General features: G+C 38.4%; 1 protein-coding gene across 8 annotated transcripts; it reads right to left on the reverse strand.

The window, feature by feature from the left end:
• Window positions 1-125: 125 nt before the first annotated feature.
• Window positions 126-27,469, reverse strand: trim9 (tripartite motif containing 9). 8 transcript variants are annotated; one of them, XM_051917270.1, is made up of 13 exons: window positions 26,237-27,469; window positions 21,261-21,308; window positions 20,615-20,710; window positions 20,406-20,528; window positions 17,039-17,149; window positions 14,843-14,996; window positions 14,569-14,714; window positions 11,059-11,197; window positions 8,679-8,717; window positions 8,142-8,445; window positions 7,834-7,938; window positions 3,729-3,891; window positions 126-1,621 (listed from the first exon to the last, which is right to left on the reverse strand). In XM_051917270.1, the coding sequence occupies exons 1-13, from the start codon at window positions 27,074-27,076 to the stop codon at window positions 1,544-1,546; spliced, it is 2,346 nt and encodes a 781-aa protein (XP_051773230.1). In that variant the 5' UTR covers window positions 27,077-27,469; the 3' UTR covers window positions 126-1,543. The 8 variants fall into 8 exon arrangements, with proteins under 8 accessions (XP_051773230.1, XP_051773232.1, XP_051773234.1 ...); XM_051917272.1 differs by lacking the exon at window positions 21,261-21,308 and having other exon boundaries at window positions 26,237-27,466; XM_051917274.1 differs by lacking the exon at window positions 7,834-7,938 and having other exon boundaries at window positions 26,237-27,466.
• Window positions 27,470-27,826: the final 357 nt, after the last annotated feature.

Here is a 27,826-nt window from a genome sequence, read left to right on the forward strand (position 1 = left end):
CAAATATTAACCTAGTAAACCACATTATTACATTAATTTAATACATTACGATTAATAAAAATATTTAACATTGCAAATTTGCACACATTTTGCACAACTATTTTCGAAGGGAAATGACAGACAGCTTTTTATTGCACCTAATCCAGTTTATTGAGCATAGAACTTTACAGATAACAACAATTCAGACACAATAATAATAATAATAATAATAATACATTTCTTATATTGGGATTAATTTATTAAAAAATACAATTTACAATGGGTGAAATTTTCCAGTCACACACCCAAACATTCAGTTGTTTGTTGAGCATAAACCATCTGCTCCATATTTTAACCCCACCAGTGGGATTTTAAATATTTTTTTAAATGCAAAAGTACATCCTTTATGGTAAACTTATAGCCAATGCTTCAAGCAGCTACAATGTACGCTGTCTTGTTTAAAGTTCTCTCTTTGAAGCTCTATTGTTTCATATTGCAATATTTTCTCACATTGAACAAAAGCAGCACCAGTTATTTGTTTAGCATTTGCGTTTAGCTTGTGCAGATTTGAGGCAGCAAAGGAAAAATAAAAGAGGGAGAAAGAGAAACAAAAGTTTATTCATTCTCATCTCTCCATAATACGTTACGCAAGGCTGTGGAAATGCCTGTGTGTGTATGTGTGCATGTGTTTGTGTCCCAATTAGTGTTTTCCATTCTGTTCAACAAACAGAAAGCCATTACCTCCTCACTGACACACATTCAGCTCATTCTGGCATTCTCTAATATGTCCCAATTGTATGTGTGAATGTGGAGAGAAGGTTAGAAATATCTTGATTGAGGTGTAATATGACAGCGTTTTGATTGAGGTGTAATATGACAGAGTTTAGGTTTAGGGATCGGGTTTGGTCAGGGTTTACAGTTTGAGATTCAGGAGAGGGTTTAGGTTTGGGTTTAGGATATATAAGATTAACTAAGGCATAATATGCACAAGGAGGTTGTAATATCAGATATTATACTCTAGTTTCTGTCCCCATCTGCAGTTAAAAATCACCTTTATATGCAACAGAACGTTTCTATGTAATGTAAAATTCATCCTCTAAGGTCTAACACATCAGTAACTTATTTCTAAGCTTAACTTCACACAGAGGATTTTATCATGAAACAACAGACTCTGTTAAGATCCAGTAAGCTTGGAGTTCACATCCATGAGCACCTTTTCCATAAAAACAACAATGACAACATCAATAATAATAATAATAATAATAATAATGATAATCATATCTAGAAAAAGAGTAAGAAAGAGGAAAATGATTCAAGAATTTCAATATTAATTTACCTCACATACATCAGGGTCAGAGTTAAGGTTAGGGTTAAGTTAGGGTTCAGTTGACCCTAACCCTCACATAAATCAGGTCCATTTACATTTCTGAACTCTCAGACCTTGTTAAAACGTATTAATGACTGTCAGCAGCAAACCCCTTGCCAAGTACTCACAGCTGAATCCATGTGCACTTGTCTGTGCATTTGTGTGTCTATACATGAATGTGTATCAGTCAAGGACTCTTCAGCAGACTGAGCCTGCAGCTTCAGACTCTCCAGGTGTATAAAAATCAGGAATAGGCAGCCCAGAATGAAGAGTCACCTATTAAAAGAAACACACAAAAATAATCAAGATATATCAATGCTCATAAAAAGCTTTTTGGTTCAAGTTTAAATTATAGATTATATATCATGTATCATGAAATTCAATGTATTCAAGCAAAATTATGCCATTCATCAAGACAGAAGAAAGAAAATTTTATTTTTAAAAGAGTTTATGCTTCCTCTGCACATAGTAGACTTGCATTCTCTTTATTAACAAACATACATATTAACTAGCCGAAGTCCTTAAAACATTAATGCTGGAACTTTTAAAGCGTTTCTTATTTAGTAAAAAGAGCATTTGTGAAAAAGAAGTGTGCTTATTTGTATTTAATGTGCACCTGTAATGTACTTCAAACCTTAAAAGTATATTTGTAAAAAAAAACAAAAAAAAACAAAACTTAATTACAGATATTATAATATTAATGAAACACAAGGCCATTTAAGTGTACTTACACTTCCATAACTATTTTTAGCACACTTAAGTACTTTTAAAAAGTGCAATGTAAAATTAACATTTTAAATCATTGTTTGCTTCAAAGAAGTACTTATTTTGATGTGCTGACTAACATACTAAAGCAAATGTAAAATACTTGATTATAATTTTAACTGTAGTGTGTTTTTCGATATTACATTTAAAGTAAATTTTAAATGAACTAAATTGCAACTTCATAATTACAAATATATTTAAATACATAGAAATGACATTATATTTTAAAATGCTTGTCAGTACATTCAACAGTACACTTAAACTATATCACAAAGACAATAGAATTATGAAAGCATATTAAGATATGCTTAAGCAAAGTCCCTTTAAGGCAAGCTATTTCACTCGGCGGCCATCTTTGAAACGCCTCTCAGGCAGCTATTTCAGTCATGGAAGTACAGCTTCTATCTCTTTGAATTAGGAAACATCAAATTCTCCAAAGCTGTTAAGAATTTCTTCAAAATTCTCACCAAGCTTATGATTAAATATCATATTTGAAATCTGTCAACAATGGTCTCATACGTTTTGTTTCTAAACGTTTAAATCATGACAAAAAACTGCAGGCTGGACCATCCAATGTGCATGTGCAGTCATAAGCAGAACAGTGACTATTTCTATATGCCTAAAGGCAGCTGCAGTGACACAATTGGCGATTGGCTCTTTTATTTAGAAGGCGGGAATTATTCCGCCATGTTGTGCCTCATGTTATGCCACTTTCTCCTAATCATAGCAATATGAGTCATACTTAAATGGGTAAACCGAGCACTCTTAAGTGCTAATTACATTTAATAAAAATAACAACTATAATACATTTTCATTTAATTGCAAATAACATGCAATTAAGTATCCAAAACTATAACTTCTAACAATTTGCACTTAAGCCTTTAAAGATAAAGATTTTTTTTTAAAGTATGCTACAGTGTAACTCTTTCTCACAAGAGTAAACAGTGAATGATAGTGATGTGACGTTTGACACCGAGGCTTCGAAGCTTGTATCAAAAAAACGAAACATCTCACATTGAAGCACTGTATCGGAGCTTGATTCGTTTTGCCATAACCACGTGTTCGGTGACATCCGAAGCTTCGTTTTCGCACACAACCACGTGACTGCTTCATATTCTGATTCACATAACGTGAACCCTTGCGTAGATGTGAAGTGTCATTTGCTTTTTAGCTAAAGAATATGCCATAATACGAATAAATATTTACATAGTTTGTATTTATTCCCAGTTCATACTTCATTCTATGACAATCATTTATTTTGATAATATATGCCAAAGCTTGCCTATTTTTCCCCAAACAATTTATTCAGACTCATTTATTCAAATTGTGTAAGTAAAATGACACGTGAAAGACTTTATGTATAATAATAATTTACATTGTTTTATACGCTTTTCATAGCACAAACTGATTTATTACATGAAACAGTCCAAAAATAGCTGGGTCATCTGGGACGCAAAGGCAGTTTTTTCCACCCTTTGACCACAAGATGTCGTTAGTGTGCACCGTGTTGAAAAGCTTCGAGTAATGAACCTTTTTACGATACACTTGAGGGGAAAGCCTCGGTGCTTCGCAAAACTTCATTTCGCCATCACTAGTGAATGAATCAAATGAATGTTACCTGAACATTGCGGTTGAGGCTGATGGCTGGGTAGTACATGCCCTCTAGTGTGTTGAAGGCAACGGGTCCCTGTTGCTCATCATTTATCAAAAACAACAGAATTCCACGAGAGAAATCCAGCAGCACGCCCACAGTTGCCCCTTTACTTATTCCTCCATCCGTACTGAGAGAGGGAGAAGAGAAAGACAGAGAATAAATGAAAGATGATGCACTGAGCCACTGACTTATAGTGTGAAAGACTTATTATAGACCTTCTAGTTTGAGTCAATAAACATTTAAAATACACAAGTGCATTTTATTTGCAACATTTAACGTAAATCTATTAGCGATCTTAGCCTGTTAGCCTGCTGTTACCCTTGACCTCTCTCTACTTTATGTGAATAATATGAATTAACAGCAGGTGGCAGTAATGCATCACGGTTTATCATCCACATGTAATCGATTTCAGCCTTTTTTTTTTATTAGCTTTATTCATTAATTCAATGAAGCATGCACTTTGTAACCAAGGGCAACAGTGAACATTTGCTGAGATGCTTTATCAAGCTTTTTTACCAGGCAATTTCTTTTTATAATTTCATAAATTATATTGATGGTTTGGTTCAAACCTTATATTTAGATTTTAATATTAGTAAAAAAAAAAAAAAAAAAAAATAATAATAATAATAAATAAATAAATAAATAAATAAAGCAATAATTTCTGCAGTCAATAAAGCTGTCCAGTATGTGTTCTGCACATCAACACTCTGGTGTCAAGAGAAAATACTATTTAAACAAAACAGTTTCTTTTAATTTTTTTTCTATTGGGATTGTTATTTTTTATTCAAAACTTTTTTATATTTTTAGTCAAACTGAACAAACATCTTGGTTACAAATGTAACCCTGGTTCCCTGAGAAGGGGAATGAGACACTGCGTCTGAATAAGACGCTATGGGGAATGCCTCCAGAGTGACTGGTGTCTGAAGCACGTGTTAAAACACGACAATATCATTGGCCGACGACAGTCCGTGACATCCCTACCGGTGCGACCATGAGTATAAAAGGGTGTCTTTAGTACACTTCATCCACTTCTTTGTCTAAAGGAGACACAAGCAGGCAAGCCCAAAGCATGGCAACGAGACGCAGTGTCTTGTTCTCCTCCTCAGCGAACCAGGGTTACATTTGTAACCGAGATGTGCCCATTTCAAATGGGAACTCGCACTGCATCTGAACAAGACGCCATGAGGAACAAATACCCACTAAACCATGCTGAGGGGAAATGTCTAAGCACATGAAAAACACATAACGAACTTATATGCTGAAGTTAAAGACTCCCTAACTCAGGTGCACCACTGGTGGAACTGTCAGTGACGAAATTCCCTATGGCTATTACCCAAGTCTCATGTCCTATACAAGGAAAGTCCCCGTCTTTTCAACATTCCTCCCTTCCTCGCAGGGCCAAGCGATAGAGCTCAGCCCAAGGGCACGACTCGATGGTCTGGTATGTCAGCTCTGAATGCTTGACATCACCTTTAAGGGTACCTGGCCCAGGAATACCTTATTCTATAGCCTGTCACTACAAGAGAATCCCTGCTCTACCCCTAGGATACCCCAGAGGGGCAAAGCTTAACTACCTTGGTAGAAAAGTGCCCACTTCCTGTCTGACTACAGGCAGAATCTCAAGAATCCAGCACTCCCAAAGGTGCCTAGCAATGAGAAGGGATGCTAAAAGGCAAAAAGCCACTTCTCATTGGGCTCTAGAGATGGGTAGCTCTGGGGGGCAGAGAACCCTGTATAAGAACCCTCTGGAGTGAGGGGGGTACTACTCTGTACTCAACCCTAAAGACTCACTTAAAAGAGAAACTGCAAAAGCCCTAGCTACTACCACTTGACCTGGCTGTCTTAAAGAGGTATGAATCCAGGAACCTGACAATGCTTATCTTGGGGAGAAGAGGACCCTACTCAAAGACCCTCAACAGTTGGGAAGGGTCACTCTTTAGAAGAACCTAAAGGCCTGCTGGTAAAAAGGAATTAGCTGTTTTAGTGTTAACTACAACCAGCTATCCTGATACCAAGATCTCAAGATTCAGCACTTGCCAAAGTCGCCTTACAACAAAAAGGTTTTGCAAGTCTGTGCAAAAACCGCTTTCCATCAATTACCAAGAGATCAGTCTGAGGCCTGTCTAGTAGATATAAAAATGGATTCCAGGAATCAGACCGAGCTCTTCTCAGGGAGTGGAGGATTCTACTTATAGACACTCAAGTGGGTCCTAATCCAAGCTCACCATGAAGACTTTGCTAGGCACTCTAACCACTCAAACTGCTGTCTTCGGACTAGGATTTCCAGACTCCAGCACTCTCAAAGGTGCTTTACAACAGGAAGGGTTCACAAATCTGGGCCGAATGCCACATTGGGTTCTAGAGATCGGAAGAGCTCTTCACGGTAAACAGAGAACCCATTCCGAACAAGTGGTTCTACTCTGCACTCCACCTGAGAATGCATCCGGAAACTCAAGTCTCAGACACTCCTGAAGGTGCCTTAAAACGAGGTGGGTTTGCAAATCTGGGGCGAAAGCCACTCACTGTCGGGTTCTCGAGATTGGTGCTGTAAGAGAGCTTCCTACTTAGTAAACCCAATATCCGGTGGAGGCAGCTTCAACCTTGAGCTATCATCTAGTCAACTATTTACAGGAACTACTATAGCAATGTGAGGAGGGATGCCAATTTTAACTGGAGAGCATTCTCAGTTCGTGCACTAACATTAGTCAGACTAGGCATGCTTCACAGCTTACATTCAAGTCCTTTGCCGAACCATCAGAAGGCAGTTATTATTAATTTTTGCCATTAACATCATTGGTCCAGCCTCAGGGGCCAATGCAAACGTGTGTAAACCCTCTGTTACCCAACCCCAGCCCCCGTTAGGAAGGGGGAGAAAGAAGGGGAAAGAGGAACAAGGGAAGGAAGTGAGATGTTATTTCTCCTCAACGATTCGAGATCGCTTAGACCACTCAGCTTGATCGTTCAGTTTGACAGTTCAGTTTGACCCTCCTTGTGTCGCTTCTCCTCTGGAACCTATTCCTCCTCAGACCAGGACAGGCCAGGCCCCTCAGGGGGTTTAGGAGCGAATCTGGACCGGAGCAGGATGTATCTTTTGAAGGCCACCGACCGTGCCTTTGCCTCCCTGAACTCACCTTTCTCCCTGAAGGTGAAACCGGCACATCGAGGAGAAAGTTTTTCTGTTCCTCCCCAATGTCAGCCAGGTTCACCCACAGGTGTCTCTCCGTGGCCACCATTTTTGCCATTGATCGACCAATCGCGACAGCAGTTTGCTTAGCAAACTCATCTCATATCCATGCTCACGCATTCCCACTACATTTGCATAATTAGCGTGATGAAAGAGATGAATGCGGGCCAAATATGGTTTCTTCCATTATCTCAGCATGGAGATCCAAAAGAAATGGAAGGCTCATGGGAGTGGGATGGCTATATTCAGACAGCAATCGCTTGTCCAACCTGCCATGAGCAATCTCCCCTCTCTCGCGCCTCCAAGGGAAATCTAGTCTCTCTGTGGCACGGGCCATAACCTCCAGAAGCTGTGGGGCAGGCAGGCTTCTTCACTCTCCTCAGCCACATCCTGCTCTTCCTGGCTGGCAGCCAGTAGAGCACTATCTGCTGGATCGGATGATGCAAGTGACAGCACGTTCTGATCCAACAATTTGCTCGAGGCTGAAGAGTGAGAAAGATCCATACCTTTTCTCAAGCTCTTCAGCCAGCTCGATCTCATTCTCCACTTCACCTCAGCATTCGTGGGTCCTGAGCCACAGAGGCGCAGACGTGTGTCCCATTTCCCTCGAGAAAAGGGACAAACGTGAACGGAGCTTATTCATTGAGAAGCTCTCACACATTCAGCCCCCTCAAGGACTGAACGTGCGTGCTCCTTGACCAAGCACATAACGTACAAGTCATGCGTGTCCTCTGGTGTCCGATACCTCTGACACAGAGGCACACACTTCCTGAAACGTTTGGCAGTGGACTCCATTTTGAAAAATCGCCTAAACACTTTGCAAACAAAGGCTCCTGAAGACAAAGAAGAGAATGGCATGTACTACAGGCGCCCTTTTATACTCACAGTCGCATTGGTAGTGATGTCATGGACTGTCGTCGGCCAATGATACTGTCGAGTTTTAACACGTGCTTCAGACACCGGTCACTCTGGAGGCATTCCCCATAGCGTCTTGTTCAGACGCAGTGTGAGTTCCCATTTGAAAGGTAAACAGGTTTAAACCATGATTTTCAATTAGATTAATATAAAAATGCAATTTAAATAAATGAAAGATCGTTTTACTTTTTTCAGTGTATATCAATGAAGAAATTCCAAAATACTATAAAATAAAAGTTTCAAAACACAAACATGCACACATAGACATTCATCCATACCGGTTGGTGTGTGAGTTGTTATGCATGAACCAGGAACGGTTGTTGTCCACATACATGGCCCAGGCTTTATCATCCTTCCCAAGCATCACGTCCTTCATGACATCAACCCGGGCGATCCCAAATGCAGGGTCAGGGTGGTTGTCATAGCGATCGATGGTCATCTCCCAGTAGTGCACACCACGAGAAAACCCTGTGTTGCCCATGACAACACGGTCATCGTAACTGTTACACGTCACCGTGAGGTTGTCGTTGGACAAGATGATGTCAGGGTGGGCTGATGCAGGGTCAAAGGTGAACCAGGCAACTGCAGAAAGAGCACACACACATACAGTCATGAAGGCTCGTTGAGCTTCGACTTACAGTAAGAATGAAAGTCCAGATGAGTTTAAGAACAGAGACACTGCAAATCAACCCTGCAAACACAAACTCTTATTCACACACAAACGCACACACACACTAACAAACATATACAAGCAGACAAGGAAGGGTGTATGAGGTTAACATAATCATGATGTTCAGATATTCAGGCATTCATACCTGCAGCCAGAGTTTTACTATCATATGAAGGTAGACTCACTGAAATCAAGAGAAAGGAAGAGATGGGAAAAGAGCGAGAAAAGGTTGGAGAGAAAAAGAAAAGTGGAAAAGGCAGATAAATGCAGAGGAAAGGAAAAGCAGAGAGGTGGAAGGAGAGAAAAAAAGAAAGTAACAAAATTGGGTACTGAAAGAGAGGAAGGAAAGCAGCAGATCAGGGAAGCTGGACTTATTCAGCACTCACAAGTAAAGAACAATTATAGAGTGTCAGTAATGTTAACAGCACATTAACAATGATGTTAATTTATATTAGTATCAGACATACAATAGTGCTCATAAAGACCTCACCACAGCAGACTATCAGTGTGACGTCACTGGCACTTTCCATGAACAGGGTACAACAAAGAGCTGGAAACTTTTTTTTTTTTTTCAATGCTTCTGAAAACCCAGCAAGGTCAAACTAAATTTTATATGAGCTGTTTTATTTTCTATTTATTTTAAATGAAGATTTTGCAACACTGCAACCAAAATTTGGGGCATGCAGTTTAAAACCATGACTTGTGTGGTTTCATTATTTTCTAGCAATAAACATTATAAACTAGAAAAATATAAATCCTGCACACTACTCAAGTTTGCATGATCACAAAAATATTTTAATGAGAAACATTTCAGTCAATCAACCATCCTTAGGCCTACAGATATATAAAGTTGAGTAGTTTTTTTTAGTTTATATCGTTATCTTCATCCAATTTGGGTGTGCGAGGCACTTATAACTTTTTAACAATTACTAATTAACAATAACTAATTAAAGGTGCAATATGTAAGAATTTTGCAGTAAAATATCCAAAAACCACTAGGCCAGTGTTGTATATTTTGTTCACTTGAGTACTTACAATATCCCAAATGTTTCCAACTATTTGTAAATCTTGAGAAAATTGCATTTTTAACCAAGGCTCCGGGACGTGTGAGGAGTCGCCTGTCAATTGCGTCATATCTGCATTACCCTCGGTTTCCGGTTTTATTTTGTAGAAACCATGGAAACACCAAAAACGCTTTAATATATTACATTTTAACAGACAAGGGAACAACTGTTTTGATATATTTATAGACAGAAAACTAATTATTGTTATATAGCTCAACACGTTTAGTCTTATTGTTTAAATCTAATTTTCTTGATTTTCCACGAGTACCATGCTTTACCATACCTCAGAGAAAAACACTATTTTGTCAAGTAGCTAACATAGCATAATCATATGCAGCTTTATTTTAGTAACAGTAATACAGCATTTTCTCTATCATATAATACGTTTTAAAATTAATTCCATGCCATTTATCAACACAAGCTATCCAGCATTTATTAATATGATATTCTAAAGTTGATTTAGCTTACTGCAGTGTGCAACAAGTGTCTCACAGCAGCCACCGAGCGAACGCACAGAGTAACGCTATAACATCATTTTCAACACACTCAAATGTATCTAATATGATAAAAAGAGCTGCGTTACCTCATACTCATGACCGGAAAAGCGGAAGCGGCGCTGGCGACTGACATAATAAAAGTTCCGCTGCTTGCGAGACGTGTGTTGCGCAATCGCTCCAGCGGCCTCGTTCAGCTCCCACAACACTCGGTCCTGCTCTGCTTCATACTACAGTAAAGTTAATAATTGCATCCATGAACATGATTTCTGCCCGAGTCCTATCCTGATTATTTTCCACCGGCTTGTGAGTTGAAGACCACATGTCCCAAGGTGACGCTCAAACTTGGCGTCATCAAGCTACGCCTTTGTTTTGAATAGGCCTCTAGTGACCTCTAGCGGATAGAAAATTTTACATATTGCACCTTTAAGATAAACATCAAAAATAAAATATTAAAATTATTCAAATATATTAATATAATAAATCAATTAATTTAAATATTAATATAAATATTTATATTAAATAAAAAAATTATAAAATCTATAAAAATATAAAAAGCTAATAATTTTGAACAACGTTCTTTTTATTTTTTATTATCAATTCAACAGATATTGATTTATGACACTGTCGAGAAGGTCAAAACCTCTGAATTGGCCAAAACAACCCCCATTTTAAGGGGATACAGACATTTGAAAACTATTTTGTACGCTAGGTTAATTTTATGTTAGAAACCAGTTTATCAAATGTATCTGATGGTCTCAAAAATATAGGCCTCCAAGTCCTTAAAAAAAGTCATAAAACACCAAAGTATATATCTTATTTGTGGAAACTGCCCACTTTATTGACATTACTAATAAAAATCTGCTGTATTATTTTGCACTGACATGCTCAAGCTTCCCTGTGCATTAAGAGTGACAGCATTCAATAGTAAGGTGTGTGAGTGTAACAGTGAGATAACATCTCTTACTCTCTGATGTCTGCATGACAAGAGTTTTGCTGTACTGGCCGACTCCACTGGAGTTAAACGCTTTAACACGGGACTTATAAGTGCTGTTGAAGTGCAGACCGTCCACAGTGCAGATCATCTCCGTACCAACGTACACTTCCTGTAGAAAACACATCAGTTAGTAAACACATGTGGTTAACACCCTTTGTTTAAAAAAAGGCTACCAGGGTACTGCTTACTGTATACTGCACATTATATACTGCAAACTGCCTACTATTTTTTAAACAGAATACATGAAACAGTACGTTTCACACAATTCTGTATAAATTGGGCAGTCTAAACAAATTCTGAATCAAGAAAAAGATGTTAAAAACCCCTTTGATACTATTTTTAGTTTATTGGTCACACTTTAAATAGAAGGCCAGTTTGAGTGCATTGCATTGTGGGATATAGTACACAAAATAATCTACATCATTATGTCAAAGGAATTGGGTCTATGGCTGAAATCGGAATTCTATACTATCATACAACTCTTACTATTTCAGAACTAGTAGTATGCAACTTCAAATTCAGTTCAGCCCAGGTATTCCATGCATACAGAAAATTTACATACTTTTCATAGTATGCACATTTTCTGTAGGCATGGAATCGCTTCCTGCAGAATATACTGTTCAGTTAATTTGCTAATGCTGATGAATATCTTGGGAAAAACACAATGTGATGCTGTTGCTAAAAATCTAGCCAAAAATGGAGCAAATATAAGAACACGTGAACCTGGCTTTCTAAAATAAGAGCTTGGCCTGTTTAGAGGATAGTTGAGTGTGCGTATCTATGTGCAGGTAACAATGTGTGTCTGAGGGAGAGTATTTTAATGATTATCTGTAAGTGTCAATGTGTGTGTGTGGCTAATCTCAGGAGATTTATTTTTGATGATGTACACTACGGTTCAAAATTTTGCATAAGAAGCATAAGAGACGTCTTTCAAAAACATTAAAAAAAATCTCACCGACCCCAAACATTTGAACGGTAGCGTATGTAACCAAAAAATTAGATGAAATCAAATCACAAGTGTCCACTTGTGATCACCTCAGATGAATGTGATCATGTACAGTATCTCACAGAAGTGAGTACATCCCTCACATTTTTGTAAATATTTTATTATATCTTTTCATGTGACAACACTGAAGAAATGACACTTTGCTACAATGTAAAGTAGTGAGTGTACAGCTTGTATAACAGTGTAAATTTGCTGTCCCCTCGAAATAACTCAACACACAGCCATTAATGTCCAAACTGCTGGCCACAGAAGTGAGTACACCCCTAAGTGAGAATGTCCAAATTGGGCCCAATTAGCCATTTTCTCTCCCCGGTGTCATGTGACTCGGTATAGTGTTACAAGGTCTCAGGGAGCAGGTGTGTTAAATTTGGTGTTATCACTCTCACTCTCTCATACTGGTCACTGGAAGTTCAACATGGCACCTCATGGCAAAAAACTCTCTGAGGACCTGAAAAAAAGAATCATTGCTCTACATAAAGATGGCGTAGGCTATAAGAAGTTTGCCAAGACCCTGAAACTGAGCTGCAGCACGGTGGCCAAGACCATACAGCGGTTTAACAGGACAGGTTCCACTCAGAACAGGCCTCGCCATGGTTGACCAAAGAAGTTGAGTGCACGTGCGTCATATCCAGAGGTTGTGTTTGGGAAATAGACGTATGAGTGCTGCCAGCATTGCTGCAGAGGTTGAAGGGGTGGGGGGTCAGCCTGTCAGTGCTCAGACCACACGCTGCATCAAATTGGTCTGCATGGCTGTCATCCCAGAAGGAAGACTCTTCTAAAGATGATGCACAAGAAAGCCCACAAACAGTTTGCTGAAGACAAGCAGACTAAGGAACCATTTCCTGTGGTCTGATGAGACTAAGATAAACTTATTTGGTTCAGATGGTGTCAAGCGTGTGTGGTGGCAACCAGGTGAGGAGTACAAAGACAAGTGTGTCTTGCCTACAGTCCAGCATGGTGGTGGGAGTGTCATGGTCTGGGGCTGCATGAGTGCTGCCGACACTGAGGAGCTACAGTTCATTGAGGGAACCATGAGCATGATCCCCTCCCTTCGGAGACTGGGCCGCAGGGCAGTATTCCAACATGATAATGACCCCAAACACACCTCCAAGACGACCACTGCCTTGCTAAAGAAGCTGAGGGTAAAGGTGATGGACTGGCCAAGCATGTCTCCAGACCTAAACCCTATTGAGCATCTGTGGGGCATCCTCAAATGGAAGGTGGAGGAGCGCAAGGTCTCTAACATCCACCAGCTCCGTGATGTCGTCATGGAGGAGTGGAAGAGGACTCCAGTGGCAACTTGTGAAGCTCTGGTGAACTCCATGCCCAAGAGGGTTAAGGCCGTGCTGGAAAATAATGGTGGCCACACAAAATATTGACACTTTGGGCCCAATTTAGACATTCTCACTTAGGAGTGTACTCACTTTTGTGGCCAGCGGTTTAGACATTAATGGCTGTGTGTTGAGTTATTTTGAGGGGACAGCAAATTTACACTGTTATACAAGCTGTACACTCACTACTTTACATTGTAGCAAAGTGTCATTTCTTCAGTGTTGTCACATGAAAAGATATATTAAAATATTTACAAAAATGTGAGGGGTGTACTCACTTCTGTGAGATACTGTAAGTGTGTGTTCGTGGGTGAAGTGGCCCTCTAATATATAAATAGACTTCTGCAGTGAGAGGCATGAATCATCTGTAGACTCAGGCATTTTGTGGCAAATATGAGATGAGACACCATTTTTGTGGACTTGACTTGATGAACTAATGGAAATATGTGTGTCCCTCGTCACTCAAATGAACATCACTCATTCTGACTGCCCACAGCCAAATGACAAAACCATGTTCAACAATATAACTTTTATAATACACTACACACTGACATTGGATGAGTGTGCACTTGTGCGTATACTTATACACAATGTTTCTTCAAATGTTTGTTCTTGCTGAGTAAAACCTCTTTCAATTGGACAGATCATTCAGCCAGCCAAGCAGAAACATCACATTTAACAATCATGCAATGTTCACTGCATTCACTTCGAGAAAGAAAAATAATAGTAAACCAAAAATAATAATAATAATAATAATAATAATAATAATAATAAAGTATGTAAGTAGGTAATATCTTAATTTGCGTTCCGAAGATGAACGAAGGTCTTACGGGTGTGGAACGGCATGAGGGTGAGTAATAAATTACATTATTTTCATTTTTGGGTGAACTAACCCTTTAAATATCACATATTACATTCAACCAATTATCTACTAAGCTGTTAAAAAGTTTTTTTTAATCTTTAGTCATGTCTTATCTTTTCTAGGGAACAAAATGAGGTCAGGACAGCACTGGTGCCCCTTTAAAAAATACGAGCAACATAGAGTGAACCATGCACAGAACACTACTGTATTTTGTTGAAATCTATATAATTCTGAGGATGCAATTTGGCCAGAAAGGTTCACTGCGTGTACATGACACTCACTCTGAACTGGCCTCCATTCCCATCATCCAGTTCTAAAATGTAGCCGTCCACAGCGATGGTGGAGAGAGGTGGCTGCTTCCATGACAGAGTCGCACTGTTGGTTTGAGTACAGCACTCCTCTAACTGAAGAATAGGAGCAGCTGGAACTACACACACATAAAGCCACAAACAAAGACAGACAGGGTTATTTTGGGTCCAGTGTACGGTCTTACTGTGTCATTAAGGAAAGCCATGCAAATATGAAACACACCCAATCACGCACACACAGGCTCACCCTTCATCTGGACGAAGTCTAACTGGTGTATGGTCTGCAGCAGGGGTCCGCTGTCCAGCGTCAGGTCAAAGTCACTGCTCATGCGAGGGGTCAGAGAGCCCTTCCCCCACTGATTCTCCGTCATATGGACCCGTCTTATCAGAGCATCTGAGATCTACACACACACACACACACAGACTGTGATTCAGAATATATTACACGGTATTAAGTCAAATTAATGAAGTGTTGCTATTATGTAAATGTATGACCTTGTGTTAATTTAATAAGAGACCTCAGAGCAAAAAACATTGTGATCAGAAAAGTTTTGGAAGGCAAAGTGTCATTGAGCAACAGTGCTTAAGTGTTTTACACACTTTTTGATGAATGCATTTCCATGAACTTTCCATGCCCTTGGCTTTACACTCATTTATGAGTACTGAATAAGTATACGTGGACTAAAATGATTTCTGTGCAGATTTCCATTTGGACATCATGTACCAGTCTTTTTAAATTGATAGATGATTATACTTATTAGTGTACAAAAGTCTCCAATAAGATTGTTAACAGAAACGGATGATGTCACACTGGCTTACAAGAAGTTTTGCATAAACTCTTACTAAGAGTAATATATACTGTAGACACACTGATGCTAAAGTTCTGGCAAACACCTATAAGACAATTATTTTCATGTTATGGTCAATAACTGATGAATGGCTGATATTAAAATGTATTATTTTAATATTTAAAACTATTTATAAAAACACTATTTTGTATAAATAAATTTAAAATGAAGAACTAAAATCAAACTGCTTGTTAATTTAGTCGTCACAAAATTATACAGTTTGAAATAATGGTTGATATTAAAATTATTTTAACTTTTTTTTTTTTTTGTAATTATTAAAGGTGCAATGTGTAAAATTTGGGAGGATCTATTGACAGAAATACAATATAATATACATAACTATGTTTTCAGAGGTGTATAAAGACCTTACATAATGAACCGTTATGTTTTTATTACCTTAGAATGAGCCATTTCTATCTACATACGCCGCGGGTCCCCCCTCCATGTCAAGCCGTCATTTTGCACCGGCATGTTTCTACAGCAGCCCTAAACAGACAAACTGCTCTACAGAGCGCGTTTCGTCACTATGCTGTTCTTCTAAATCATTTGCGTTTTTTAAAGGTATCTTGCATCGTCACTACGTTGAATATGCACGAAGAAGAAGTAGTAGTAGTAGTTAGTAAGTAGTCGTCTGGTTTATTATTCTTTGTAAGAAATAAGAAAAAACATCATTGCTTCACTGTCTCATAAGCGACATAAGCGGTCACCATAGCTTCTCCGAAAGGGAGGGGTGAGCTCCGTTGGTTGCAGTTCGCAACCTCACTGCTAGATGCCGCTACAATTTACACATTGCACCTTTAAAATACTATTTTGTACAAACTAAAAAAAAAGAAATACTAAAAGTTAAAATCAAAATGCTTTTATAATGATGCATGTGAATTTAGGCATCACAAAATTATACAATATGAAATAATGTACAGCATGAAAAATTGATATTCATTTTAGGAATTGCTAAAGATAACAGTATTATTAATAAATGATTAGTGTTTTTAAAGATTAACTTCAATGAGTGTTATATGATGGGAAAGATAATCTAAATACAAAAAAATAAATAAAAATTAAGAAAATGAGCATGCACAAATATCTGACATCTATGGATGCTTGTTACCGCCACAGGAAAAAAAAAAAAAAAAAAAAAAAAAAAAAAAAAAACTTTATCTCACAATCCTGATTTTTTCTTGCAATTACAAGTTTATATCTCACAATTTGGACTTTATATTGTGAGTTCATATTTCACAATTACAAGAAAAAAAGTCAGAATTGCGAATCATAAACTTTCTTTATATATAAAGAAATAAAGTTAGAAATAAATAGAATTCAGCCAATGAAATATTTTAGAGAACAGCAACAGTTGAGAAAACATTTGCTGCAGTGCGCTCTGATGAAGTGCTTAACTGACCAATGAGAACTTCAGAGAAGCAGCCCAGTTTTGGAAATCCAATTTGCTTTATGTCAAACTGATTTGGATCTTTCTACACCCTTAAAATGGATCTTATACATTCCCATCAAGATCTTTCTACTGCGTAAGCGCCCTAACTTTCTGGCCTATGTCAGCAGATGAGGTTCATTAGTGTGATATTAAAAGGGTCAGTGACCTGCAGGAAGCCGCTGGGGTCGTTCTCTTTGATAACTTCCAGACAGTACTCCATTAGTCCTGTGGTCTGCCTCAACTTCACCGTGCAGTGAGATATCTGATCACGAACCACCTGAGACAAAAAGGAGAAAGAAAGAGAAAGAGAATGAATTCATGATATGTCCTGAGGCTGGGTTGCTAGGCAACAGCAGGACCAATTGTCATCATCCTCTCTGAGCAGGCAACACATCACTGACCTTTTACAAAAAACACTATATTAAAATGCATTTGCACTTCATGTTTGCGTATTCCACTGGATGAATGTGTGTCTGAGTGTGTCCCTCCTTCTTCTACTTAAACCTACAGGCTACATCTCCTTTACATGATGCACACATACACACTGATGCACACACACGTCCTCCAAAGCCAATCTTACTACACCGAAATGAATCACACATAAACCACTTCATTTGAGGCAAAAGAGCCATTTAAATATAACCAGACAGAACTGAAGAAATGCAGTCTCATCTTGCAAAGCCACTGGACAAAACTAGAACCCCAACATCTTTGTAACCATGGGAACAGGCCTGAGGCACCATGGAGACAAGAGGAGAGAATAGGCCTACATAAGATGCCAGCAAAAGCACATACTACTAATAGTGAGGGAGACCAGGACCATTTTAATATTACATTTTTACGTTTCCCTTTATAACTCATAGACTACTACAAATCTATGTACTATCTTTCAATGCAAGAGACATTTATATACAGTTGCAAGAAAAAGTATGTGAAACACTTGCAGAATCTGTGAAAATGTGAATAATTTTAACAAAATAAGAGAGATCATACAAAATGCATGTTATTTTTTAATTAGTACTTTCCTAAGTAAGATATTTTACATAAAAGATGTTTACATATAATCAACAAGACAAAAAGAATATTTTTTTTTAATAAAAAAAATGTATTAAAATGACCCAGTTCAAAAGTTTGTGAACCACTGATTCTTAATACTGTGTGCCATTCCCTGGAGGATCTACGACTGTTTTTTTGTTTTGTGATGGTTGTTCATGAGTCCCTTGTTTGTCCTGAGCAGTTAAACTGAGCTCTGTTCTTCAGAAAAATCCTCCAGGTCCTGCAGATTCTTCAGTTTTCAAAGATTTTTTGCATATTTGAACCCTTTACAACAGTGACTGAATGATTTGAGATCCATCTTTTCACACTGAGGACAATTGAGAGTCTCAAACATTCACTGATGCTCCAGAAGGAAACACGATTCATTGAGAGTCTGGGGGTGAAAACTTTTGAACAGGATGAAGATGTACAAATTTTTCTTATTTCGTTTAAATATCAATTTTTTTCATTTAGTACTGCCCTTCGGAAGCAACAGACGATACTTACATGTTTACCAGAAGACAAATTAAGTACAATTTACCTTGATCTTCAAAGTCAAAAAGTTTTCACCCCCCATCTATTAATGCATCATGTTTTTTTCTGGAGCATCAGTGAATGTTTGAACCTTTTTTAATAGTTGTGTTTGAGTCCCTCAGTTGTCCTCCATGTGAAAAGACGGATCTCAAAATCATTCAGTCACTGCTGGAAAGGGTTCAAATATGCAAAAAATCCTCGAAAACTGAAGAATCTGCAGGACCTGGAGGATTTTTCTGAAGAACAGAGCTCAGTTTAACTGCTCAGGACAAACAAGGGACAACCATTACAAAACAAAAAAAACAGTCGTCGATCATCCAGGTAACCACACACAGTATTAAGAATCAATGGTTCACAAACTTTTGAATGTGGTAATTTTAATAAATTCAGCTATTTTTTTGTCTTATGGATTATATGTAAACATCTTTTATGTAAAATATCTTACTCAGGACAGTACTAAATAAAAAATAACATGCATTTTGTATGATCTCTCTTATTTTGTTAAAATTATTCACATTGTCACAAATTCTGCAAGTGGTTCCCAAACTTTTTTTTGCAACTGTAAGCCAAATGTAACAGTATCATTAATTGTTAACTTCTGTATTTAGAAGACTTGAGACTTGAGGGTCATGTTAGTGCATTACAGTTGTATAATCTTCCTAGAATTCATAAGACTGTATAAAAGCACACTGATTTGCCATTTAGTTACTTGTTATTTCATAGCTGCATTTCAACTTAAAAGAGAACCACAGCACACTAACTATAGGCGCAGTCTCAGTGGAGCAGCTTGGGATTCAGAGTCTTAGTCAAGGACACAATGACTTGAGTTTAAACCTAAAATCTTTCTGTTAATAGCCCAGATTTTTAACCATTAAGCTGCATTCCCCCTATAAAAGCAACCCTTTTCATATGGCATAGAAGCTTGGGCTAGAAACAGGCTGATTTGACACACCAACAATGGCTGCTGATTAGCCCTGCTGCCTGAAGCATGAATCCATTCTGAACCCAAATTTGCCAGAAAAGAGATCTAATGAATTTTTAATGGGAAAATAGAAAATACCCACAGAGCCCAGTCATCTGTTGCCCTAATACAGAAATGTGTAGAGATTTCCATGAAATCAAAATGGAAAGTTTTTTTTTTTTTTTTATGGAATATTGCAGAATTTATTATAAATAATGTATCCGTGCACATCATTATTTTTTAAAAATGAATGTGCCTTCATAATCTTTAAAGGCACAGTATGTGTATTTAAAACAATAACAAAGGTGTAGCTTGATGACCCGTGAATGAGCGTGGAATCATGGGAGTTGTCGTCTCCACAGCCGATGGAAAGCAATCCGACATAATATTACATATTGTGCCTTTAATGTAAATTACTGCCCCACCCTTCTCTTCTCTGATGATGTTTCAGGACAACCTGTCACTCACATGAGATCACAGCAATAGCAAACCATAATGATCTAAAAGATTCAATCAATTCCCGATGGACAAAATCAAGTCCAGCCCTACATTTTGTCTTGCTTGAGAAACTATACATCACAATAGGAAAGAAAAGAATATTGCAAATTCTGTTTCATGCTGACTTTAAACACATCTAAACACTAAGTTATTAATGTGTTTTTCTCTAGTTCTATTCATAGAAAGCTACTGAAAATGAAATTTAAAAAAAATGAATCCCCTTTGTTAAACTAATTTATTCATCACTTCTATTAGCACATACTAAAAATCCTCAAGGTGGCAGTCACTAAACCTCCAATTAACAAATCAAATCGTGATTTGTGTGATTTGGGTTTTTTCCTTCCCTTTACCTCAAAAATACAACAGAGTGCTGTCATTCGGCTTTTGTGGTTGATTCGCATTGCATAAATAAACTCCTCAAATGAGTAATGACACCCAATAACTGAGATCTCTTCAAGAATCTCTTCAAGAACTCAAGGAATGTTTTGTGTGTGGTTGTGCTTACTGAGAGTTTGTGTTCATGTTCTTTGGTTACTCTGCTGAGAAGTTGAGCTTTCCTGCGGTTGAGAGCTTCAATCAGAGCATCACATTGAGCGACCAAACATGCCTCGAATTCGACTCCATTCTCCTAGAGCACAAGGAGAGGACAGAATCAGATCATATTACAAGTGCATGACAAGTGTGTATAAGTGTTAGTGTGTGTCTTTGTTGTACCTGTATGTGTTGTACCATATTTCTGAGCTGCACCAGGAACTCTTTGGCCTCTGTGGCGCGATCAGACAGAACGTTCAGTGCTTGAGAGAGCTGTCCCTGAAAAGATAAAGACAGAAGCAGAGATGTGAGACGATATAGGAAATATAGACAAAGAGCAAGTGAACTTTACCTAACTAACTTTACTAAAGCTTGTTCTACAAAGGATAAAAATCTAACAGCCTTATCATTGGAAAATAAACAATTTTAGTTTAGTAAATTGTGAGTGAATTTGAATTAGAAATGGTGCTTTGTTAGATTTCAAACCAAAAAGAGATTCAATGTTTTATTAAAATGATATTTAATCAAATTTTGCTATGTTTAATATAATACATTTTTTTCAGCACTCTTAACACTTTATCACAGTTTAATGTTCAGTTCGAACTGCTGCAACAGAGAATCAGGGATCTACACAAAATGTGTTTGAGAAAAAAGTTGAGTTGAGAGAGAAAGTGACATAATTTGTTAGAGGTTAGTCATTAAATCTGTCATTAAAAGAGTGGGTGAGAGAATAGGAAGAGGAGTGCATGTGCGTATGTGTGTGTGCGTCAGGCACAGTCAAAGGATGTTGCTTTAGAGTGGGAAAATATCCCATTATAAATGTTCTCACATTGCTATGACAACCATCCGCCGAGAGACCTCCACTTTCATTTGTGGTCTGTTCTCAAACGAGGAACAAAAATGAGAGAACAAGGAATGAAACACAGTGCTCCAAATTTTACTCTATGGCCTATATACTACATTATATCCATATATGCTACAGCATTACACTCAAGAACATTACATACTACTGTAGAGCCCTACATATGACAGCCTTACACATTAAAGCCAAACATGTTACAGCTTTACACCACTACATGCTAGCACCTTACATACTAAAGTCCTACAATGAGAACCCAGCAGGGGCAATGTTACAGAAACATCCTATCTTCAATCTTTGTCCTAAATGAGAGCTGAAATCACCATGGTGACTAAACAGATAAGACAGGATTCTAGTTAGGATGGTTCTGTAATAAGCGCCCAGTTGCAACAAACCCATTAGTTAAATAATTAAGGCAAGACATTACGGGCAAAACCATTGTTTTTTCTTGTACTGGTCAATTTTAAGACTTTAGGCTATTTTGCTTCCATAACATGTCTTCTTTTAGACTAGTGGAAAGAAAACATCCAAAATACATATTTTATTTATTTTATTTTATTAAGTTTTCTCAAAAAGAGTTTTTCCTCCTACACTGAGCCAGAAATCTCTGCTTTAGTAGCACTTACACCAAACTTTCCAGTTTTATTCTGAAGGTTTTTACAGAGGGTTTTGTTCATGTCATTCATAATATACATATATATATATATATATATATATGTTATAATATATATATTGTGAAAATGCATTTTTTTCTGACTGTTGACAGTATTTTCGGATTTACAGAGTAAGAAATATCCAAAACCTGGCTTTATCAGATTTCCATTCTGGAAATGTATGCAAATAATTGCATATTTAAATTAGGTAATGCCTCATTTGCATATTTTAGAACATTTGTGATAAAAAAAAAAAAAAAAAACAATTGTCTCAATGTACTACAATTAATCAACTGGAGAATATGGTCGTATCTATTTAGTAATATTATTTACCACATTCACCTGTGGTGTCTTACCTTAAAGTTAGTAATAGTTGTAAATGTATTATTATTGAGGTTTTTTTTAAACTTAAAGAAGTTAGTCACATATCGCAGTGTTACACACTAGAATACTACATACTAAAGCCAAACATATCACTGAATTACACATGACTACACACTACTAGTTTGTCCATGCAATGGAAGACAGGATCAGAGTGCAGGGGACAACAGGAATATTTGAGAAACATGTTAGGAAACAATCATTTTTTCTGTATTTCCACTTGGTTGCACTAGAGAGACTGGATGGAAATCATCCATCCATTTGCTCTGGAGGAGATTGATGATTTCATCATTCTATTGAAAATATGTTTTATCAAACACGCATTTCTTTCAGAAGAGCATTTGAATTTTACTAAAAAAGCTTTAATAATGTATTTTTTGTACTAAGGATAGACCAGTTCCAAAATCTAACAGCCTTTTTCACTGGAAAAGTGAACAATTAAGTGAATTGTCAGTAAACATTCTATAAACATTCAATAATCAAGCAAAATAAGTGATTTTTAAAAAAATAAAATATATGATGTACATGTCGACATTATATGTGACCCGCAGCTCTCTAGATATCAGCCATATTTGTGGACTACTATTTTACCAATTAAAATTTAAATATTTTGCACTGTTGCAAAAAGCAGGAATATATTCCCTTCAAGTAAAAATCTTTTATAGCATCAACACACATGCCACATTTCCTGCTTGCTGTGTAAGTGTCTGTGTATGTGACACAGAGATAGACGGACAAAATGAGAGAAAAAGGAAGCATATGGGGCCCTGAGGCTAAAGCAAAACTACAATCTGTTTAGTGAATGACGAGCAAGTGTCTGCAGTGCGGAAAGAGGCCATTTTCCTCTGATATGAGGCCAGCTCACCAGTGTTTAGTGAAAAAGCTACAGATGGGACCATAGTAGAGGACACTGATCCAAGATCTGCTCTGCGTGTGTGTGTGTCTCTCAGGTGCTAAAAGGGGGAAGCCGTATTTGGGTCTGCCGTAACGCTGCTGCTGTCCCAGTTCAAACTGATATGATGCAGCCACATCATCACACATGGAGCTCTGAACAGAGAGTAATGTAACCAAACACAAAATAATGTAGCTCAATCCAGATGGAGTAATGCAGTGCTTGAACTGAGAGGTCGGTCATTCAATACGAATTGTTTCTTAGTGCCGCGGGTAACTTTTCTGCTCTGCCCATGAAAACGTCTCCTTTTCTACTTCAGAAGTAAAAGAGGGGTGAATATTAGTGCCATACAACAGTAAAATAGCAAAATATAATGCAACCACGTGCCTTAAATGTACAATTTTTTAAATGTACTATTATTATTATTTTTTTTTTTATAGTAATTTCTCAGTCAATATTAGATATATACAACCGTTCAGTAAGATTTGTTAATGTTTTTGAAAGAAGTGTCTTATACTTACCAAGGCTGCATTTATTTAATCAAAAATACAGTAAAAACAGTAATGTTGTAAAATATTATTACAATTCAAAATAACATTTCTATTTGAATATTTTTTTTAAAAAGTAATATATTCCTGTGATGGTAAAGTTGAATTTTCAGCATCATTATTCCAGTTTTCAGTGTCACATAATCCTTCAGAAATCATTCTAATATGCTGCTCAAGAAACATTTCTTATTATTATCAATATTTAAAATGGTTGTGCTGCTTAATATTTTTGTGGAAACTGTAAAACAAAAATATTAGGCAGCAGAACTGTTTTAAACACTGATAATTTCACTACTTGTTAAAAGTTCAAAAGAACAGCATGTTTTTTAAAATTGAAATTTTTTGTTATGTCTTTAGTCACTTTTGATCGATTTAATGCTTCTTTGCAGAATAGAAGTATTAATTCCTTTCAAAATAAATCTTACTGCTCCCAAACATTTGAATGGTAATATACTCACCTATATTGGATATTAAATTGTTTAATTTCTAATTTATTAGTGTGACGTGTGTGTGACGTCACAGATCCCACAATATCCAAACAAGCTGCTTTTTCGTTGTGTCGCGTCAAAAGCAATTAGAGCCCATTATAATCACTGATGCTGTCTACACTGGATACAGTATACAGATGCAAGTTTACTTTCTGACATACTCCACGCACATGAGTCTGCCAACAACAGGACAAATGGAAGAGTAAATAGAAGCATAAAGGAAAGTTCACTTTGCTACATTCTGTTTAAACAGCTCATTTGTTCATTTCTGTAGAAACTTCATAAGAATACCAGCATCAGGAACAAGCAAATGGTTTATTTTTAATAGTGTCCTGGATCAGAGGATTATATGTTTGTTCAGAGAATCTGACAGCAGATTGTTTTGTAAACGAGGCAAAATGGAGAGTTCACAAAGAAACTTTTGTTGACAGATGAAGCAGTCAGCTATTTTGGATCTTATAGCAGCTGCATCACAAACCGTATAAGCAAACGATTTCATAATGCTTTGTCTGTAAATTATGCTTTTATATGGATAATGGTTTTAAAACACTTACTCACATGCAATAGTGAGTTGTCGTTGATGCTGTTTTCTATGCAACGACATTAGCCAATCATAACAGTGGCCGTTTACTGACAAACCTTAAAGGAGCCGCCCCTTTAAAACAGATCATTTCAGAGAGAGGGTCAGAATTAAGGTTGAAAATAATTGTTCTTCCACATATATAGTTGGGGGTTTTTTTGTGCAAAAAAACTTTATTACCATAAGTGAACCTTTAAGGAACACATTAAAATAAAAAAATCCATGTCATGACCTCTTTAAATGTAATCTTTAGCAAATCTAAGAATTAATATTCATTTATTGTAATTGTAATGTTGTGGTGCCTAAATTCATTTGAAGCATTTTAAAAGAATTTTAATATCACCCATTTATTGGTTATTAGCCATAAGATGACAATCAGTTTATCATATCACCCAGAATGTTGTATCACCAATATTATATTGTTGGTTGTCTCACACCAACAAAAATATTTCTAAAAGAACAGTACATGACCTGTGTGTGCCATGTTAAACCATGTGCTTATTGATCCATCATCTCCATTGCTGAGGATTACAGTTTCTGATTACATAAAACTGTCTCGCTGAGGGTTTATTAATTCACTCACAATTTACTGACTCACATGGTGCAGCATGTTAGGACTATGAGAAAGAGAAGGGACTCTTCCCTCATTCTTTGGCTCTCCTTTGGATACACTCCTTTCTCTTTCCCAGACAGATAGACAGTAAATCAGCTCTCTGCCTCATGTTGCTACAACAACAGGCCACTGTCACTGCAGTTTTGCACATTCCCTGAGGAATCCAGACACACACATTTAACACGACCAACCTGTATGGTTGAGTTTCAATCAACAAGCATATTCTGATTAAAACATGCATCACAACACCACACACAGGAGAATGAAACCTCCATCCCTTTAAACCAGCACCTACAGTGCACTGCAGTTATGATCATAGATGCCTCAAAACCCACACAAACATATTTCCATTGGAAGGTTTGTCTTTTATGCCTTTTCCTGTTAAATCTATGAGAGCTGGTGCACAAGTGTTTTTCATTTGGCCTGAATCATGGCTGGCTGTGTCGTGCGCTGTGTTTTAATTAGACCGGTGGTGTCTCACCCATCACAGTGACAAGTCTTACTGCACTACACATGACAGACCCTTTATACTAAAACCAGAGCACTCAGCCTGTTGAAAAACATTTAAGCTGATTTTAGCTAGTTTTAAAGGGGTTTAGGGCATTTTCAGCCTGGCAGAACAGCTTACTAAACAACTAAACCTACTGAAGACCAGTCTACCAGGGCCGTGAGACATCTAGACCAGGTTGTTCATCCGTGAGACCAGTTTAAATCAGCTGGTCAGAGATGCTTTTTTAGTCATCAGGGGGAAAATGTAATAAATAAACAACAACCTCAATCAGTTTCCCCACCTTGTGGAGCTTCCACATGGCCCCCAGCGCTTTGACCTCATGAGTGGAGTGTTTGCCGTCCTCCAGACACTGGTAGCACACGGGGGTCTTACACTGGACGCAGTACATACTCAGGTTCTCCAGCTCGTGCTCGGTGCAGGTGGAGATCTTCCGGGGGCTCGTGCGGCGGCTGATTCTGCCTTGCGCCGGCGGCACGAGCCGGTGTTTGGCCAGAGGACCCCGGGGCGGGTGGCACCGGAGGCGGCATGGGTCGCAGTAGAACACGTCGCACTGCTCGCACATGACCGTCGCCTCGCGGGGACTCTTCTCGCACAGCTGACACTTGAGCGCGGCCGCTTTGCTCTGCTGGTACCGGTCCACCACTCCCTCGAGCACGCGGTTCTTGGGGAAGCCCCGGAGCCCCCGGTCGTCCAGCGTCAAGCTGCGGTGGCACTGCGGGCAGGTGAGGCAGGAGTTCCGCGGGACCGGCGGCAGGACGCCTGTGTGAGGCAGCAGGTGGTGTTGTGCCTGGGGAGGAGGAGGCACGGTAGGGGGGAAAACTCGCACCCCGTTGGGGGACTTCTGGCACGGAGTGGTCGGTGCGCTCACGAACCCGCCGTAGGAGCCGTATCCGCTGTCCGCCTCGCTGTACAGGCTCATCTTATCCAGGTCTAAGTAATCATAATCGGAGACGCCGGAGCCGGACGCGCGGCTGCTCTGCGGGGATTCGGCGTCGGGCGTCTGCACAAGGATGTTTCTCGCGCAGGCCAGGCAGATATTATGCGAGCAGGGCAGGATGATGGGCTCGCGGAAAAACGAGCCGCACACCGGGCATTTTAACTCCTCTTCCATTTCATCCATCTTTGTCGACCGAGACGGATTCGGAGACTTCCTATAAACGAAAGGGGAATATTCCCAGCGATGGCAGCTCTGCACGGACGCGTCTCCTTCGCGTTCTCCGTCCCTATGCACCGGAGGATAGAGGAGGGGGCGGTATAAATTCAGTGGGCGGAGGCTAACTCCAGCACTAGTGCACGAGCGCCAACAGCTACTGCATAAAATCCCTGTCAGTTTATGTGATGAGCTCCAGGTCCAATCAAACTGGTGATGCAAAGCAGAAGTGCTTGATGAATTTGAGACACAGCCAATGTTTGTGGTAGTGCACCTGTTCTCACAGCGCGCCTGATTTTCCTATCCACCACCACCTAAGGTGTGTTTATGTACATCACAAGTCAGTCTTCGGCTGTAGTGTTTGGCAGCTGAAAATGTAGGAGCTAAAGCTGACTTGTTCAATCCTAATTGCTGGCCTGGGTGATTATAATTGCCTTCAGCCGAATTTCCATGGCAACCAAAGAGAGAGCAGATAGAGAAATTACAACAGAGAAAATCTGTCAAACACTTTACGCTAAAGTTTATCTATATCGTCAGCGAACGAAAGAACAATTGTTGCTATGGTTGCCGCTAATGTTTAGCAAAGTCTCTTTAAGCCTTTGTGTTTAGTTTTGTTTATGCTTGGACTTGCTCTCTATCAGGGACATAATGGTGTGTTTTGGAATAATGCGGATGATGCTAGTCAGGTGTGTGGTAAACTATTACAGAGCAGCTACTATC

This window comes from Ctenopharyngodon idella, chromosome 13 (assembly GCF_019924925.1).
Source record: "Ctenopharyngodon idella isolate HZGC_01 chromosome 13, HZGC01, whole genome shotgun sequence".
Taxonomy (NCBI): Eukaryota; Metazoa; Chordata; class Actinopteri; order Cypriniformes; family Xenocyprididae; genus Ctenopharyngodon; species Ctenopharyngodon idella.